The sequence below is a fragment of the Gymnogyps californianus genome, chromosome 1, assembly GCF_018139145.2.
Source record: "Gymnogyps californianus isolate 813 chromosome 1, ASM1813914v2, whole genome shotgun sequence".
NCBI lineage: Eukaryota > Metazoa > Chordata > Aves > Accipitriformes > Cathartidae > Gymnogyps > Gymnogyps californianus.
Genome location: NC_059471.1, coordinates 208509966 through 208530164, shown reverse-complemented (window position 1 = coordinate 208530164; position 20199 = coordinate 208509966). Strand labels below are relative to the sequence as shown.

The window sequence follows — 20199 nt, the reverse complement described above, 5'->3', positions numbered from 1 at the left end:
TGCACACTAATACACAGAGCTCATACATAATGCATGCTGAGGTAAATGCCATCAATGATTCGTCAGTCAAGATAATCTTCATCACTATTCAGCCAGCCTGGCTCCTGTCTGCCATATGTACAGCAATGTAGTAGAGTGATTACTGTGCCTTCAGATACCAGAAGAGAGATCTGAGAATTAAAGGATTTCATGTTTCCTGCTGACATACAAACAGCTGGTTCTGTAAGCACTGCAAGTTCTGTAGTACTTATAGAAAGGTTCTTTATGTTTGTTTATGGACTTATCAAAGACCTGTGAACATAAATACTGTCATCTGAAAATGAAGTAAAAACCATTTAGGTTCCTGCCTCGAAGACTTAGAAATTAAATAACAGCAATCTTCATCATGGGAGATGACTTGATGATCTCTGTCCTGCTCTGTCCAAGACTCTAAAATCAGTGCATGATTGATGCTAAACAATAACCTTTTGTCAGTCTTAGCTCAGAGGCAAATAAATTAATGGCTAATAAACCTGAGACCCTTTAAGCATTAACTTTGATGCAGAGTCAAAATATTTTAGCTAAGCGATGTTGCTTTGGCTGCCTTAAATAACTACCAAAAGTATTAATAATTTGCAAAGTATGAAATAAAAATAATTTTATTAAGTTTGTCATTTAGATCTAGGTGCTCTTAAAAGCTAATAATCTTAGGACTTGCACAAAAACAGATTTATCTTGAAATGAGAAAAATTGAAATAAAAACTCTGCCACTCATAGATTTTATATAGGTGAACTGATGACCAAACTATTCTTCTACATCAAACACTGTCTAACATCCAGGTATTTAGTGTTTCAGGTAGACATTCCTCACGTCTACAGTACTATTAAACACACCGTTATGGCCTGTTACTGAACGGTGACTTTCGGAAATCAGCTGTTTAAAGTCTGTGCTTCTTGTCTTTCCATCCTTTGACTTGCTGTTTTTGAAAAGCCAAGGCCTCTTTCCAGGGTGGTTCTTACCTTGGGGATATTGGCGTGCGTCCCCATCTGAATTTTATAAACCTAGCTGAAGTTCTTTCTTAATCATGACATGCAGTGGTAGCATTGTGCAATGAAGGTTTAGAAGAACCTTTTTCATGCTCAGCCATTTTTTCCTGTTTTCCAACTAAATATTAACTAAGTGTTCTTGTCTTGTTTATCCTGATACTGTAAAGCCTTCACTGTTCTTGTTTTGTGCAATACTGTTTTCTTAAACCTTTGTTGTGTTGGAGATGTGTATTACAACTTCTTCTTCTGACAGCCTCACCAGCTAAAAACCATTAGTCACTTCTGCCTTTTTCATTCTTTAGGGAGAATGACGTCTGTGACAAATCACACTTGCACCCAACACTTCTGCTTTCAACCCATAAATACTGCCATTTCTTGTATATAAGAAGGTGTATCCGTACACTGTGCCTTAGGCTGCTATAGGCCACAGTGAACATCAGACTATTTGAGACTTCAGAGCAATCATTTGACTTCCCATGAATATATCTGGACCCAAAAACCATTGAATGACATGACTGTAAAGCCTGATATTTTGTGAAGTTAAAATGTCACTAGTATATTCAGTAGCCATTCAGTTTGGATGGTCTGGACTAATTTTTCAGCCCTTACTCTTCCACTGGTCTAGAATGTGCATTTGAATGATTATGTGCATTTCAGGGTTTCATTCATTTTCTTTTCTTTGTAAACTCTGGGTTTACTCTGTAAGATCAACTTCAGACTCATTAGTGTCACTAGAAATTTTAAAACAGTGAGAACAACACATAAAAACAACAGAGAAGAGAACCAACCCAAATGTGTATTCATCTTGTAAACATCTTTTACTATTTATTTCCTGTGTTTCTATAGTAAAACTCACTGTGCACTGCACATTTAGGGTAATTGGTATAGTCCGTATGCATGTAATCAAGTAGAGCTACTTTTTATTTAGATTTATTTTGACCTATGGCAGTGGTGGACAAAGAATGGTTTGGAACAAGAATAATAGGGGCTCTGAAAATGAGGGGGAAGAAGAACCTTTTTCCTTTTGTGTCTGCAGTGAAAGTATATCCTAGATTCCAGGTCAACGGTAAGAATTTTCATTTTTATGTAGTGTCTTGAAATATCACAGTTGGTTTAAGTGCTGTTTCTCCTTTTTTTTTTTGATACAAATGTAGGTTTAGAAACTGCAAATGGCACATCTTTCACATTAACTTCTGTTTTTTCTGCTGCCTTTTCTTTATTTTTAATTTCATTAGTGTTTCAAAGTAAGCTTGCCAAATTTCTATCTTCCTGTCCTGCTTGTCACAGTAAGCAGAAATGGGAAGAGGAAGGTCATGATTCTAAAATAGTGTAATTGCTATTAAAATAGTAGGAAGAAAATTGATTAAAGGTTACTGGTTTCTTCTTCCCCAACCCTACACAGTTGGATTAAATATCACATTGCCTGCAAGGCTGTCATCTGATTGAATTTATCCAGGAGTGGAACACTTCCTTTTCTGAAAATGAATCTAGATTTCAGTGTTAGTCATATAAACCATATTTAATAATTGCTAAAACAATCAGGTATAAAAATTATATCCATTTATACTTAAAAAGAAAAGGTGGAGGTTGTTCTAAAAATCAAGACTTTCTCCCAGTTTTATTCACAGTTGAGCTAATCAAGACTGAGTTGAGTGCCTTGACTGGATTTCTTTGGTGAAGAGCTGGTGCTGATGTCCAGTCTGGTTTTAAATACTCTCAAATTATGAGATGTTTGCCACTTCTCTTTCCCAGCTCCATGGATTAAATCTGGTGTAAGATCAACAGACTGTAGAATACATATAGAAGAAAAACAGAAAAAAAAAAAAACCTTTGAAAAAATGGTTTCATACCTTTTAAAAGACATTTTTGTTTGAAAAAGAGAGACTTATAAATTTAAACAGGTAACATAGTGAAAGCTGTTTTTCTTCCATGAGAAGATGTTTTGTTTTGTATCAGTATAGCAAATTTCTGTACATGTTTATTCAAGTATTAATGCCTTCTTTGAAAAGTTGGCTTTTTGAAGGTTTGGGGTGGGGTGGGAGGAGAGGTTAATTTGGTTTTGTTTAACTTGTGTCACTGGGAAATGGGTTTATATCAAACTGGAAATGCAATTCTTCTATGAGAATAAGAATAGGAATATGGGATTTTGTGTGGTCTGGCTAGTACACTTTTTCGCTGTAGAAAAAGTGTAATGGAAACTCTGGACATACTGTGAGTGGTTTTCACACTTCATAAGTTTAGCCATCTGCAGCAGCCGATCTATTCTGTGTGTGTGTTGTCAGGTTAGTTACATTCCTTTAAAAAGAGAGAGGATTGGCTTGGCTGGAAGCTTCTGCGGGGGGAGAGAGAGAGAGATTGCTCCTGCCCTGGGAGCAACTGAGCATATTTTAGTGGGAGTTCTCATGCTTCAGAAAAAGAGGGGTGGAAGGAGAGGGGAAACAAAAAAGTTTCAAGCAGAAGTTCAGGGAAATACTGAGAAACTGCAGAGAAGAGAGAGGAATGGACTCATAACCCGAGGAGAAAGGAACTCATCCAGCTGAGGCAGAGGGGATTATGCAGAATTTGCTGCAGGCCAGAAAGCTGGTGAGTTGTTGGAATGGAGTGAAGCCTGGAAGCCGGGCATCAGTGACCAAAGAGGGTTTCACAAACCTCCTTTTGTTTCTATTCTGCCTTTTGTTTCAATTCTCTTCTAATAGAGTGTAATGCTGGGATTTTGACAACTGTGTAACCACCATGAAGGACTATTGGTCATTCCAGAACTTGAAAAGCCTTACAGAGCTATACATGGTACCAAAGCAGAGTAAGAAGTACGTTTTTCTACAATAGAATGTGTTGCATTGGTAAATTTTAGGCACTTTTGGAAAGAGGGGGCAGGAAATTTGATGCAGGCTGTTCTGCAGATGCACAGCAGCATGGATGAAGTCAGGGCTGAGCAGAAAAGACAAAGAGAAGGCTTAGTTGTGATGCTTATAGAAAGGCCTGAATTAAGCAGTTAGGCACTTGGTGAGTTTGTCTAATCCATGCCTTACAGCAGGAGTTACATGGCCATTGTTCCCCAGCGTGAACCACATTTTAGAGAAAGTGATTAATCAGGGCTCTGCTCACTCTGCCACCTTTAATCTTAGACCAGGGAAGCAAAGCATCGTGAGTGCAGAATAAAATAAATACTGCCTGAATGATCAAACTGAGCCAAGCCCAGAGCCTTTGATTGCTGAGGAGAGGTGTAATTTCTGAAGAATTGCAGCGGTGGCGAGATTCCTGCATAGAGAAAAGGATTAAAACTCTGCTACAAAACAGACCCCACATGAGGAGCCAAAAGCAGGAATTCAAACTGCTGCGGTTGGTAGGAGTGGGACTGACCTCCTCTGTCTTGAGACATTTACAGGTGACATCTGTGTTACATGAGGCTGTTTCTACAGTCAGTAAGAGAAACAGGTGTGATTATGGAGTGAGCTGAAGAAAAATTGCACTTTCTTTCAGTTCAGTAGTCTGGAGGACTAGCTCAGATTAGCTCTGTACATCATGTCTGCGCTTGGGCAGATGAATCCTCACTCTTGCGAATAAACAAGGGCTGTGGCGCAGCATGTGGAGTCTCGTCAGCTACCGTTCTTCGGAGGAAGTCAGTAGTGAAGGAGAGGCAGAAAAAGCCAAGATTTTCTCACACCTTTTTTGTTTGTTTTTTTTCCTGTAAGCCAAGATTAATATTTCCTTTCTTTCAGAGATAGAGGGGGGTTTGGTGTTGTTTTTTTTTTTTAATTGTAGCTGAAAGTTTGCAAAGTAGTCTGATATCAGTTGAAAACAGATGGTGTTAATTCAGCATATGCATATCCTACTGATAAGTATAAACTGTTCTGAATTTTTCTCACCAGTATTTTCTGGCCAGGATTCTCAGCTAGATTGCAAAGGAAGAGAATTTAAAGTATGTTCTCATTGACTGGGAAAAGACTCTTTATAATCCAGTAAAATTTTCCATAGATGAGATCTGAGTTTCAAATAAAATTTATTATTCTGACTGAGGGGAATGACATAGAATGATTTGTGTGTTACATGATGAGAAACAGTGTATTATTAATTACTATGAGTGAATGAGCCCATGCTAATGATGTTACATTATGTGCAAAAAGATTTATTCCAAGGACTTCGTCATTCCAAGATGAAGAAGACTGATGTCTTTTTCTATTGCCACAAATAGCTTCATGATCGACTAATCCCGAAGCTAACAATTAATACTTTGGTACAATATCCTTTAATATAACTGTTTTGAATTACCAATGGCAGAATCATATTGCCTCTATATCAGAACATATTACTGAGGTACAGTTCTGTGTCATTAGTTAAATCCAAAAACAGGCTTTGCTGGAGACAGGGCACATCATGTGCAAACAATATGTGTATCTTAACCTAGCACAGGCATCGAATGGTCCATCCACTTCATAGAACTTTTGATAACTTTCCACAGGTGAGACTGAGAAGTTCTGAGTGTCTACAGTTCTATATTTATGTAAAATGCCTCTTAGACTGTCAGTGAAACAATAAGGGGAAAAAAAAGAAGTGATGATTGATTAAGAAACACTAATTATGTTATAGTGTAGTATACTATGTTATAGTACGGTACAGTCACCATGAATCTATGACTTTGTCTTAATCTTGTTAAGCACCTACCTCATAGCAATTCTAGCTTTGCCATTAGTGTTTCTCCAAATAGTGAATCTTTCTCTTGTCCAATTTGCTGTTATGCAGTACATAGAGTTCCATATAACTTATCCTCTGTTTTGTCATTTATTTCATAATCTTTTGGGTTGTCAAAGCAGAATATGCTTCAGAAGCCTCCCCTTCAGAAACTTTCATGAGTCATGAGGAAGACAGCATCTAGATAAATCCATTCATTTGGATCCTTTTTTCTTTTAAACAAAAATTGGACTATCTTCTTAAAATTCACAAGTAACTTACAAATGAAGAAAACTTTTAATTCACAGACAAAAGTATTTTTTCTGAATTCTTATCAGATTCAAGCTTCAGTCCTGGATTAGGGCTATAGTACTATAGCACTCAGAGTACTAACTGGAGTTGGTACTAAAAATACAGTATTGTAGCAGTGGGAGAACAGTATTTTCTTTCTGTGAAGTCCCTTGTAGTTTTTAATATACTGATATAGAAATAAAATACTTAAGAATATTTAACATGTTCTAGTACAAAGCATATAGAGACAAACATTTAGTAAGCATCAGTAGGTATTGCCTACATAGCAGCTATATATTTCCTGCAATGTTTTCAAGCCGCTTATAGCAAAGTATGAAATCTGTATTTGTCATTCAGAGAAGAAATTCTGACCACGTTCTTCTGTTTTGAGGGCAGTGTTTTTCCCTTCTCCTCTCCTTTCCCCCTTCCCTTTCCTCTGTGTTTCCCTTTTTTTTCTTTTTCAGAGATTGAATAGTGGGAAAAATATTGAGCCCATTTGGTACGGAGATTTCAATGCAGAAGCAGTGCTTAACTCCGACAATTTGACTCTTTCTGTTAGCTTGACAGATGCCCATTGTCTGAATCAATCTGCCAGAGATTTTTTCCCCATTGTAAAGTAACTGAGATACGTGTAATTCTATATACATTTAATACAAGTGGACAGCGAATCTCATATAAGCTTGTATCCCAGAACGCTTTGCAAATATAAGTAATATGATTACAAAGATAAATAGCAAAGAATAGCAGAGGCAAAAAGAAATGAAGAATAAAAAAGGAAATAATTGTTTTCAGGTGAGTTTTGAAGATAATGTTACTGTATGAGGTAGCCAGAAATATTTCCCTTTTGTATAAGGGAAAATTTACAAACAGTATTGAATTGTACTAAGGGGAATGGGTAAAGAGACTGCTGTGTCTTCAGTGAGCAGAAAAAGCAAACAGTATAGATACTGTTTGTAGATGGAAGCTGAGGAAATGAAAACATAAGCTTGTGAATAATGTGTATGTTGTTTAAAATCAGTTAAATGCACAGGTATGGAGTATTGTTCCAGTTACAATATTTAAAGTCAAAGTTTCAAAACATTGGATTTCATTCTTCTCACAAACTGATTTTGCACTGATGTATTTCTGCTGATTTAAACTACTATTCCTCATTTTTACCAGTATAAATTGAGGAGGGAATTGCCCTGTTGCCCTTATAGGCAAAAATTGTCAGTCCTGCTCCAAATGAATCATAAATCAGTTAGTCTGTGTAAAACTTCCTCTTCTATGCAAGCGACTGAGAACAACTATTATGCCTACTCATATAAAGTAGATGAAATGTAGGTTTAGATCCCTTTGAAAATCACTGTGTAAGGGCCACATCTGTCTGTAGTTTGCATATCAAATTTCCATTGAATTTCTCCTTTCTCCCCCTGAGATCAAAAGAAGCATATGGCCTTTTATGTGTTTAAATGAGGAAAGAAGTTGATATCTCATGTCACGTCAGCTGTTAGGAAGTGCACTGTGCTGTTCCCCTTGCATTTGAAGTGAAAATGGCAATTTCAAACAATTTCACAGAGAAAATGAAAGGAGCAAGAGGCTGGAAAGTACAGAAATGCTTATCTGAGGAATGAGTGACTGACACGAATGAAAGCAAAAAAACTCTGAAAAATGCTTATTGTTTTGGAATAGACTCTTTCTAAAAATTTTATATTGGTTTTAACAGAAGAGAAATTTATCTTTACAGAGCCTCCAAAGGAGAGAGGCGGGGGGGGGAACATGAGAAAATCAGACTGACTGGCATCTCAGTGCTGCTGTGTAGTGATTTAGAAACTAGTTTTCTGCCTGAGTGCTCAGTCCCCAGAGCAAAATACTTGCAGAAAAAAAAAAAAGACAAGAGTTACATTAAAGGAAAGCTCTAGTATATTACTCATGAAGCAGGGTGTTTCCCTCCCATACACAAGGCCAAATTCAGCTCATCAAATTCATCTTCCACTCCCCTTGCCAGCAATGGCACACAAGCCAAGGCAGTACAGGCTGGCTGATAGGGTTTTACTGATGGTTAGAATTTGTTCAGAGCAGGTATTACTCCATTCTCAGCACTGCTGATGAGACTAGATTTTATAAATATGTTTTAATATATTTTCCTTACTATGCACAATTCATCTGCTTCCCTTTACCTGTTGGCTTCAGAGGTGTGTTCCCACATTCTGTGGTTCTTCATGCCATAAAAGTGACCCTGTGTCAGCCTTAGCCGGTGGAGAGAAGTGTTGCAATATTCTTGCTCTAATGTTTGTTGCCAAGGCTTAAGGAAGCTGGTCCTCTCTAGTCAGTCGTTACCACATAATAGATATTAAGTCCAGAAGGGTCCACAAAAACTTACATGAGAAACTATTTCTTTACGCAAGACAAGCTACAAAACATTGTCCAATATCTCTGTCTGCATCCTACAAGAAGATGCAGTTAAGGATTCCATACTTATTAGTGTATTATGTTAGTGTCTTTTGGAATTAGGTTTCATTTACAAGCAATTTTAAAGATACTGTTAAATTACTGAACGGTCCTTAATGAATGATAACTGATTTTCATAGATTCTTTGAAGTAAATTAAATGTTTAAAATAATGAATTGCCAAAATTTCTAACTGTTCTTACTGATGCATTTCTAACGATGAAGAGCACATACCATAATACCAAGTAACACATACCAACCCTTTATAAGTAGAACAGCTTCATTACAATTGCAATTTTTACTGGGCATTTTGGGGGTTTGGAGGGGTTGCATTTGGGGAGTTTTTTGATACATGAAAAATCCCAAGTGTGAGAGCTAGAACACAGAGAGCTACAGCACAGGCTTCACCTTCCACCCCATTGCGGCCTTAGTAACCTGCATGAGTCCCCACCTAAAGTGACCTCTTTTCTGAATGGAAGAGTAATTTCTGTCCCTCCGCTGCTTGACATCTTTTCTAGATGCAAACAATTTATTCCGAGTAATTCAATTTAACACATCCGCATGCATCTCTTGAATTGATGCTAGTCGTGAGTTTGCTGAGCAAACTTATTGACTGCATGGTCCTTCTTTGAAGACAAAAATTATTTGTATTGTTTTTTCTGGTAATCAGGGTACAACCAACTTTCTGCTGACATTTCAAGTCAGTTGCAAGTCAACATCAGATGCTTCAGGAAACCTTACCCTCCAGAGGGTAAGGTTTTGTTCCTCTGGAGTGTAGAACAGGCTTTCCACCATGCTGCTGAGTCTTCAGAGGATTGTGACAGAGGGGTGGCTTCAGCTACGACCCACTTTACCTTTGCTTTTTCATAGCATCACAGACTGCAGGTAGTCTGACATCACTGTGTCTATTACATAGACAATCTAGTGGTGGCAAACTCTAATAAGGATGCTGTCATGACAACTGTAATTGGTTTGTGCATATGCATATATGTATACAGATTGTATACATTATTTGTAGGATTTGTCCCTGCTCATACCAAAAAATATATATAAATACAGGTCTATTTTGTCAGCTCTAAAGAGGACAGAAGAAGAAGTTTATGTTTGTTTGTGTTGTGATCACAGAAAATGTTAAAAGAACAATGAATAATGAGGGTTACCTATTTGCTGCTAAAATCCAAAATAGACAAGAAGTATATGAGTTGTATGCCCGAGTGTGAAAGCTCAGTTCTCTGAGCAAATGTAGCTAATATCCAAGCATGGTGTGCTGGTTTTGGCTGGGGTAGAGTTAATTTTCTTCACAGTAGCTGGTATGGGGTTGTGTTTTGGATTTGTGCTGAAAACAGTGTTGATGATTCAGGGATGTTTTAGTTACTGCTGAGCAGTGCTTACACAGAGTCAAGGACTTTTCTTCTTCTCACCCCACCCCACCAGCGAGCAGGCTGGGGGTGCACAAGAAGCTGGGAGGGGACACAGCCGGGACAGCTGACCCCAACTGACCAAAGGGATATTCCATACCATATGACATCATGCTCAGCATTTAAAGCTGGGGGAAGAAGAAGAAAGGGGGGGACGTTCGGAGTGATGATGTTTGTCTTCCCAAGTAACCGTTACACGTGACGGATCCCTGCTTTCCTGGAGATGGCTGAACACCTGCCTGCCGATGGGAAGTGGTGAATGAATTCCTTGTTTTGCTTTGCTTGCATGTGCGGCTTTTGCTTTACCTGTTAAACTGTCTTTATCTCAGCCCATGAGTTTTCTCACTCTTACCCTTCCAGTTCTGTCCCCTATCCCGCTGTGGGGGGAGTGAGTGAGCGGTTGTGTGGTGCTTAGTTGCCAGCTGGGGTTAAAACACGACACATAGCTAGATGAATAAAGAGAGAGGAGGATGCAAGGATGCCACCATATCATATTCAAACAAAGTCAATCAAGGAGGAGAGAGATTGAGTAACTCGAATCAAACACACTGTTTAGAGGTAGAAATTCATCACAGATCTCCTGAGCCATTCAGTCCCCCAAAGTAAACTATCTCTTTAAAACAGATAAAAAACAGTGGAATGTAAGAGTATTTCCTAGTGCTTGACTGATTCTTGTGGTGGGTCAGAGTCTTGCTGGCCTTGTCAGCAATGCCATCAAATTGAAGGAGACAAAAATAGGTAGAAAAAGGTATTTTCACAAAGATTCACAAGGAATGGGATGGTCATCTCAAAGGAATTATTCCAAAGTCACCACACAATTTAACAGGGTTCACAAGCCTTTGTCCAGATGACCTCTAAAAATTAGAACTCAGGACATAAAGCATGTCAGGACTAATGTGTATTGGCAAGGCAGAAAAGGAAGGTTTTGTTAAATCTGTTTGCACGCAACCTTCCGCTCAGTGTTTTGAGTTCCTCACTGTAATGTTATCTTGTCATTGAACTGCAAGACTGAGGAGTGCATTCTTCTCCTATCTTTATTGTCAAAGCATTGTTGAGCTTAAAAATCAGTGGGGGAGGGGGAAGATTGTTTCTTCCTCAGTTCTTTAATCTGTAGTATTGGGGAGAACATATCTGTAGCTTTATCTCAAGCACAAGCTTTGGACTTATTTGAGCAAGGTCAGCTTTGCCTCAGCAGCAGCTCTGATTGATTACCATTACGTCCATCCTGAAGGGATGTCCCAGACTAGTGTGAAATTCTCTCCATGTACAAGTGTCAGCAATAAAGTAATAACTTTTATAAGGTTGTCATGGCGAAACAAGAAGCAGAATAATTTTTACTTCTAGTCCTTGACATTTAAAGTCAGCGTTTAGAGTGATCATTTGCTAAACACAGAATTATTTTTAAAAATTAGTGAGGGTGATAGTAGATAGCTAGAAGTAAATGGGTTAGAATGAAGAAGATGAAAAATGTGATAAAATGTGGTAGAAATCTTCTTGGCTTATTCAGTCAGAGAGCTTGCTAAGGTCGCCTGTCTGACATCTAACCTAAACTTTAACCAATAATTGTAAGGCGTAAGAATGCCTGCCTCTATTTGATAGGTTTATTTGGCTCCAGAGTAGTCTCATGAAGGTTTCTGCCCCGTCTTTCCTTTGGATACTTTAAACCTAAAATGAGCATAACATTATAAATATGTTACAGGGACCAAAAATACAGGAATAGGGCTAGACAGTGCAATTACTCCTTTCCACTCCCAATTCTTTGTGATAAAGAGATTAGAATTTGGTGAAGATCAGCCCTAGCTTGTCTTTTTTCCTTGCTAGTTAACAGTTTCAAAGGAAATGCAAAAACTAAATTTAACAACTACTCTAAAGTTATCTGCCAAAATACTGCAGTTGAACTTCCCTTCAATCTAGTAACACAGTTCCCAGGTAGCATGCTAACATAACTGATGATGAGAATATCCAGGAAGAAGAAAAAAATCCACACATTTTATCACAGTACTAAATTTTTTTTTTTTCTTATCCCAATATAAATATCAAGTAAAAATAATTAAGACTTGCCTTTTGTGAGAATAGCAGCTGAGAACTAGAGGTTATCAGTACTTTTTCAAAAGCAAGTGGTACATCTTCCTGTAGCGTCTGTTAGTCTGAGTTTCTTTATATGTAGACAAAGACATAAAAACAAGATTTTTTTTTTTATGAAATGCATTATAAGCTGATGCTGGGAATTATTCATCAGCAACTTAACTGTCATCTGAAAATAATAATTCCATAAAGTATTATAGACCTTTTAATGAGTGTGTTATTAATAGTTCTTCCCCAATACCAGTGACCATCTGTGACTGCTTCACCATCTGTGATTGCTATTTCAGTTTGGGAGGGGGAAATAACAGTGGTATTGCACTGAATTTACAATATAAATTAATAGCCAACTAGACCTACTGTAGATGATTAATTTGTCTTTGATTATAAGTACACACTGAGCAAGAGACAATTAGTTTCTTTGATTTGTTGGCACAACATGGGTTTGGGAAATGGCTACGGGAAGTTGAAAACAAAAATTAAATTACATTTATTGAAATCTGAAACAGGCAAAAGATGGAATTTAGATGAAGAAGATGAAAAGAGCTTAAATGGCACTTGAAAAGGTAGTGAATGTTTCTTTAAAGATCCATGACAAATGATGTGTTGATTATTGTGATTTGCTAAGGTTAGGTAACAGGGGAGCAGCAAAAGAGGGCTGTCAATACTTTTTAAAAACTTACAATTTTGTTGACGACATATTAGAATAAACAGAAAATAGTGATTTATAAACTCCTAATTAAAATTAATCTTGTTGACTTCTTCTCTGAGTGAAGTAGCATTTATTTCAGAAGAAATTCCATTTTTAATTAATAACAGTTAATGCTTGCTAAAGTGCTGTCCTTGCCTGCAGAGGCAGAAGAGTCAAGTTGGTTAATACTTTTTTCACTTCCCTTACTAAACTGTGCTAAAGTGTTTCCATGTTTTGCTATTAACACAGCTGCATTCTGTAATGGCTGAGGTGATTATTTTTAGTGTATGTGTATAGATCAATCCTTTGTCCTTTACTAAGGCAAAATTTGTAAGAAGTTATTGGGGAGATAGGATAGGATACAATTTCAAATTCATTCAAATCCCACTTCATAATTTATCTACATTGTGTGGGAGCCTAAATTTACTTCAAAACTAGAAAGAACTTTTCAAAAACCCTAGTAATTTAGTGTGCAATTTAGATTGCATCTAACCAGTTGCATTGCCTACTTCCCTAGTTGATGAAGAGAGGCACCTCCAAAAAAAGACTCATCAGCCTAAGGTAGATACTTCTCCTAGATCAGGATGAATCACCCTTCTACCATTACCTGTGGGGAAGTCTGGACATCTGGACTGAACTAGATTCCTATGTTTTTATACTGGCGAACTTTTTTAAAGTTTTAAACTGTAGCTTTGGAACTGGAACAAATTTCATTTAAGAAGGTCTTCATTGAACTGAAGAAAGCACATACCACTTCTGTAAAGCACAAGAATCTTCCCTGAAAATATATATGTAGCAGCAGAGGGAGGCAAAAATTACAAGATCGACTAAGAACTACCTGTTGTTACAAATGTGTTGGCACCAGAAAGTCCTACTTTGGTGTCTGGATTTCAGTACAAGTTATAGCTTCTTAGTATACGTTCAGTGTCTGGCTCAGAGACTTCTATTCAATTGTACAGATTATATGTATATTTATATATGAATATGTATATGTGTACCTTTATACATATATTTTTTCTATTAAATGTTATATAAAAGGAAGGTGCATAGATCTATATATATTCCCCTCACACACACACATGCACTGTATATGTTTATGTATAAGCATACAGAAATAAAAAAAAACTTCTAAATTACAGTCAAATCAATTTCAAGAATATAAAGAAGATTTTTCAATCTTAAGCTAAACAAAGTCCTATTGAGCGTCACCCTTATTTTGCATTAGATTGCTTATCTTCCTGACCTTTAGCAGACTGACGGCATTTTTTCATGCCATTTTCTGCTGCTTATTCACAGATACCACAAGCTTTCCTCTCCGTTAGAGAAAGTAAGTGGTTAAGATATAAAGCCATACCATGAAAAACATTTTAAAAACTTGTGATTAATTTGCGATCAAGCCTCCAGAATAGTGATTCAATCTTGTTTCTTCTATTACAGACAAAAGGTTCTTCAAGCATAACTCCATCAGGCACTCAAAAGAAGGTGAAGAGGACTCTGCCCAACCCACCTCCGGAGGAAGCAACAGCAGCAACTCAGTCACCGTATACTTCTGTGGGATCAGTTTCACGCAGAAGGATTTGTAGGACCAACACTATGGCCAGAGCCAAAATTCTTCAGGATATAGACAGGGAATTGGATCTGGTCGAACGTGAATCAGCCAAGCTTAGGAAGAAGCAAGCAGAGCTAGATGAGGAGGAAAAAGAAATAGATGCCAAGCTGAGATACTTGGAAATGGGCATTAATAGGAGGAAAGAAGCCTTACTCAAAGAAAGAGAAAAGAGAGAGCGTGCCTATCTCCAAGGAGTAGCAGAAGAACGTGATTATATGTCAGACAGTGAAGTTAATAATACTAGATCAACCAGAATAGAAACTCAGCACGGCTTGGAAAGACCACGTACTGCACCCCAGACAGAATTTAACCAGTTTATGCCACCACAAACCCAGCCAGAAACACAGTTTGCCCCCGCTACAAGCCCATATGCTCAATATCAGTATTCATCTCCTGCCCTGCCAACTCAAGCACCTACTCAGTTCACACAGCAGTCACATTACCAACAACCGCAGCCTTTGTACCACCAGCAGGTTTCACCCTATCAGACCCAGACAGCTTTCCAAACAGGAGCTACTATGTCCTTTACTCCACAGGCTCAACCTCCACCATCTCAACAGCCATCATATCAACTCCCATCACAGATGATGGTGATACAGCCAAAGCCAAGACAAACCACATTATATTTGGAGCCTAAGATAACAACAAACTATGATGTAATTCGCAATCAGCCTCTCATGATAGCGCCAGTTTCAACTGACAATAATTATGCAGTTTCCCAGCTGGGCAGTAAATACTCTACCTTGGACTTAAGGATAGGACTAGATGAGAGAAACAGCATAGCAAGCAGCCCTATATCAAGCATATCTGCAGATTCATTCTATGCAGATATAGACCACCACCATACACCCCGAAATTATGTGTTGATTGATGATATAGGAGAACTTACTAAAGGAACAGGAGCACTTGGTTCCAGTTTTAGCCTCCATGAGAAAGATCTGACCAAAACAGATCGACTGCTTCGCACAACTGAGGCCAGGAGAGCACAAGAAGTGTCAGACTTCCTAGCACCACTGCAGACTTCTTCTAGGTTGCATTCCTATGTTAAAGCTGATGAAGACCCAATGGAGGACCCTTATGAGCTCAAACTTCTGAAACACCAGATAAAACAAGAGTTCCGTAGAGGTGCAGAAAGTCTTGATCATCTGGCTGGCCTGTCACAGTATTACCACGCGGAGGGCAGCTACAGGCATTTTCCAAAATCTGAGAAATACAGCATAGGTAGGCTTACTCTTGAGAAACAGGCTGCTAAGCAGCTCCCAGCAGCCCTCCTTTACCAGAAGCAGTCAAAACACAAGAAAGCTTTGATAGACCCCAAACTAACAAAGTTTTCTCCTATCCAAGAAAGCAGAGACCTTGAGCCTGACTATTCAAGCTATATGACTTCTAGCACTTCAACACTTGGGGGAATTACTACTAGGGCAAGGCTTCTTCAGGATGATATCACTTTTGGCCTTAGAAAAAACATCACTGACCAACAGAAATACATGGGGCCACCACTGACTTCATCCATTGGAGCAGGCCTTGGGACTGCACTAGGTCCAACAATGAGATCCACTTTACAAGATGAAGCAGACAAGTCTTATAGCAGTGGTAGTAGATCTAGGCCCTCATCTAGACCCTCCTCAGTTTATGGGCTTGATTTGTCATTGAAAAGGGATTCTTCCAGTTCTTCTTTAAGACTGAAATCCCAAGAAGCTGAACCCTTAGATGTTTCCTTTAGCCATGCAGCACCTTCTGGAAGAACTAAACCCACGAGTCTACCTATTAGCCAAAGCAGGGGAAGGATCCCAATAGTAGCGCAGAACTCAGAGGAAGAGAGCCCACTAAGTCCCGTTGGCCAGCCAATGGGAATGGCAAGAGCGGCAGCTGGACCCTTGCCACCAATATCCGCAGATACCAGGGACCAGTTTGGATCGAGCCATTCATTACCTGAGGTCCAGCAACATATGAGGGAGGAGTCACGGACTCGAGGCTATGATCGAGATATAGCCTTCATCATGGATGACTTCCAGCATGCCATGTCAGACAGTGAAGGTAAATTAGGCCTCAGACTGGTATCTTACTATCACAACGCAAATCCTCATTTCTATGCATGTGTCTAATTTTTGTTATACTTCAAAATCTTGGTTTTTTTTCTGTTCCTTGGTGCATCTTCTGTGTATCTACATCTTTGGGGTTTGATTTGTTTTATTTGATATTTTTTATTTTACCCTAACAGCAGTTTCTGGATGGTGTTAAGCTACTCTAGCATGCTCACTATATTGTTGTTGATTTGCTTTCCTTTTGGTTTGCTTGTGCATTTTCCTTTTCACTTGTTGATATTTACTTTTCTAATGGTATTGTGTAGAATATTCCATGTACAATACAGACCCTACCGTCAGTCTTTATGTGGAGCCTTCTCCAGTGACTGTGAATCATTGAAGTTATTTGCAATAGTTTTTGTTGGGATTTGGAAGTAATCTCCCAAATCTCTGAAAAACTCTAGTAATTTTACTTGCATGAAATTTCATGATAGTATTCAAGAACTGATAATTCCATCTCCTGATGCACCACTTTAGATCTGTGTTGATATAGAAATAGTATGTTCATTAAGTACATATTGTATGTTAGAACCATATAGAGCTTAACGTGATAGCAAAATAATGTTCTACATATGGTTGTTGAAAGCATCCTGTCATGTGGACTTCTGTGCATTCAGAATTGTGATGATGTAAGATAATTTGTCATTTGGATGGTGCAAGACAATCTCATCCTTCAATAAACTTTCATAAAGTATTTTACTTCTATTGATGGATTATGCAGCATAGCTGGTTTTATATGCACCCCATACAATATGTCTGCCAAATAAGCACAAGAGTTTATCTCACTTAGGTTCATGAAAGGAACCTTTCTGATGTATTATAAATGGTGCAATTTAAAATGTTTCTTCTGAATAAGTACAGCAGAATGTTAAAGCTGATGTTGAGTACTAAATAATTGCAAATTATGTATCAATTTTGTTTGAGTCAGTTCAGACTTAATATATTCTAAATTGTTTAAAAATCATAAAGACAGTTTGAAAGAAAATGAAATTAATATGTTCAAAAGTGTATGCGCTCCCTTAACTTTTTCTTATGTGTATTTACTGCACAATAAAAGAGACTTTGCATGCGCTATATTGTCTGTAAATGGCAATGATTGTCTCAAAAGACACATTTGGATGATTATGAAGTAGTATCATTTATTTTTCAGGTTTATATTAAACTCAGTGTTCATTATTGCATTATTGCTTTTTTACATATGCTGAATCTTTCATAAGCATTAGAAAATTGGATCTATTTGCCTTCCTGATACTACAGTATATTGAAGGGTTTTGTTCTGTAAGTTTCTTTTCATATTTCTTAGATATTTACAACCCCCTTATGAAGTCTGTTTCAGGAGAAGTTCAGGATCATCAGCTTTTTTGATTTTTATCAGAAGTTTAAGTGTTTTCAGTGTTCTTAAATTCTTAGCACACAGAGTCCTATAATTAAATCTGAAGGCAGTTGAGAGGAACTCCCCAAGTTGCAACTCATATCATTCTTCTTAAATAAGTAGATGTTATCTTGTCTCAACTCGACTTGAGACTTTTAAGGGTCATTCTAGGGTCACATTGTGAAAGACACAGGACTTTTCCTCCTGAAAACTAAGGAGAACCAAACTGGACCAAAAAAAGCCTATTTGGTGCTATTCTACCTCATATAAACAGGTCATAGGAAATTATATTTCTGCACTACAGTGCATTATGTTTCTGTTATATGTTTGTACAAGGCATACATACATGTTACATTTTAGGTTGAACATATTTTGGTTTTAAATCAGTCTCTGATTAGTTACACTCTTTCAGAAATATTCTAATTCAATTCACATGTTGCTTATTAGATTGATATGTCCCTGAATACCAGGGCTTCCTCTTTCAGCAATATTTTTCTAATTTCTATCAAGCTTTTGCTTCTTCACAGATAGCTTATTTTTGCACCATTTTATGTAAAGTCTTGGGAAATCAAAACACTTTATGACATTATTTTCAGATATGCTGTCTAATAGCAAGTAACTTGAATTGAAAATAATTCATATAATTGGGATGTAAGACTAAAAATGTTCCAAAGAAGCAATTACAGTTCTTCAGGAAGTTATGGCCTTCTTTTCTCTGGACTGCACTTTCCTCTGTAGTGCCCTGACAGTGGACAGCTATTCTGGCACATTGCATCCAGCCTTTTAACACAGTTTTCTTTTGCTTTTTCTTTATAAACAATTGCTACAGAGTGTTGATGAGATGTCATTAAAAGAAACCGGTCTTAAGCATTATCTTAGGAAAACTCTTCTTGTGCTAAAGCTTGAATTTTCATCTTTAGAGACTTTTAAAAATGAATGTAAGTCAAGGTATTAAATTTAAATTGTTTTTCTTCAGTTCAGATTGAGGTGTACTTCACTTTCTGTTCATTTTTTATAAGTCACATTCCATAACAAATACCAGAAGAGATTACAAATAGGACTTTGAGGCCAAACCTTCTGTTTTTCACTAAGTACACCTACATACTGTAACAAATCTTAAAACCATGCTTCAGCACATAAGTAGTACCTACACTAGGATTCCAAACTTTGAGCAGGTTAAAAAAATGGCTTTCGTGTCAAAAAAGCACAACATCCAGAGGCTCCCAATGAAAATAAATAGCATTTTGAGCTTTTGAAACACCTGGTATTTTCTCAGGGTTCCGAGTACCATGAAAACTCTGATCCAGCAAATAACTCTTTATTAACCCCACAGCTGCCACAGTTTCCACAAACTATTAAGTATGTTGAAGATACTAATTTTCGAGGATCCTAAAGCTAGTACTCAATTTTATGAATGTAAATAGTTCCTGCTGGTCAGCTGAAAAGATATAAAATGTACCTTTTCTCACCTAAAGGATTTTTTTTTTCTTTTATATGCTAATTTGTTAATTCTACCATAGAGTTTAGAAGTTTAAAATTGAGATATGAAGACATCAAGACATCAGCACAGCTGACCCCTTGTAATTTTTCATCTGTGGGATTTAGAGTGATCACTTTTAGTTCTCTGATCAAGTTTCTTGGACTCCACAGCCTGGAGTTCAATCTCACCTTGTTAAACTCTGTGCGATTAACAGCATGGGGCCTTATTGACTCCAGCAGGAGTTTTTTTACAGGTGGAACCATCTGGCTGCATATTGTTAGTCTTAGAAAAAAACATGTATCCTCTCAGACTGTCAGTGATTCATTTTGGCTGTTCTCAAGTTTCCAGCTGAAACAAATCCCAGCTTATCAAGCCAAAACCAATTGTGTGCGTATGTACGTGTGAGTGTGGCGTGTGTGTGTCTATATACACAAACATACATAACTTTTTTAATTTCATGTAAAATGCGCACATTCATCACAGTTTGATAAAAAAGTAGGCTGGTCTGAACTTCAGTATGGGTTTCTACATATGTGCTAGCTTTTCAAAAGAAGAAATCCAGCAAAAGTTATTTCAACTGAGACAGGAGGAAAAAAAAATCTCCTTTCTTCTGCTCAGCTAATGACACCGACTGCAATAGTCAGCATTAGTATCTGGGATCAGAAAAATGCATTAGGTTCTTCATGTAAGCTTCAGTAAGGAGTTCTGTCAGGATGAGTTAGGAACCAGCCTGCTACGTGCAGGCACTAGTCAATTGGCATAAATGTGTAAAGCATGAAGGATTTGCGTATTAGATCATAATGGTTTATTGAGAGCAATTAATCAATAACTAATCACTAGCCAGACAAGCATCAACCTTTAATAATGTTTCTATTTAATTCATATATGCTGATCTAAATAATATTTTCAAACCATTTTGTATTAGATGAAATTTGTGCACAGTTAGGAAGGAAGGGACTGCATAATATCTGAACCAAGTTTAAGAATTGTCCAAAGGCCTAATATAATATAGGATGTTGTTTTTACCACATAGCAAATACTATTTTTTC

General features: G+C 37.5%; 1 protein-coding gene across 1 annotated transcript in view; it reads left to right on the top strand.

The window, feature by feature from the left end:
* Positions 1-20199, top strand: part of PCLO (piccolo presynaptic cytomatrix protein) — a 378058-nt gene that overhangs the window by 207295 nt on the left and 150564 nt on the right. Inside the window, 1 exon segment of the mRNA XM_050905865.1 lies at positions 14043-16251. Within this exon segment, the coding sequence (XP_050761822.1) occupies positions 14043-16251 (2209 nt within the window).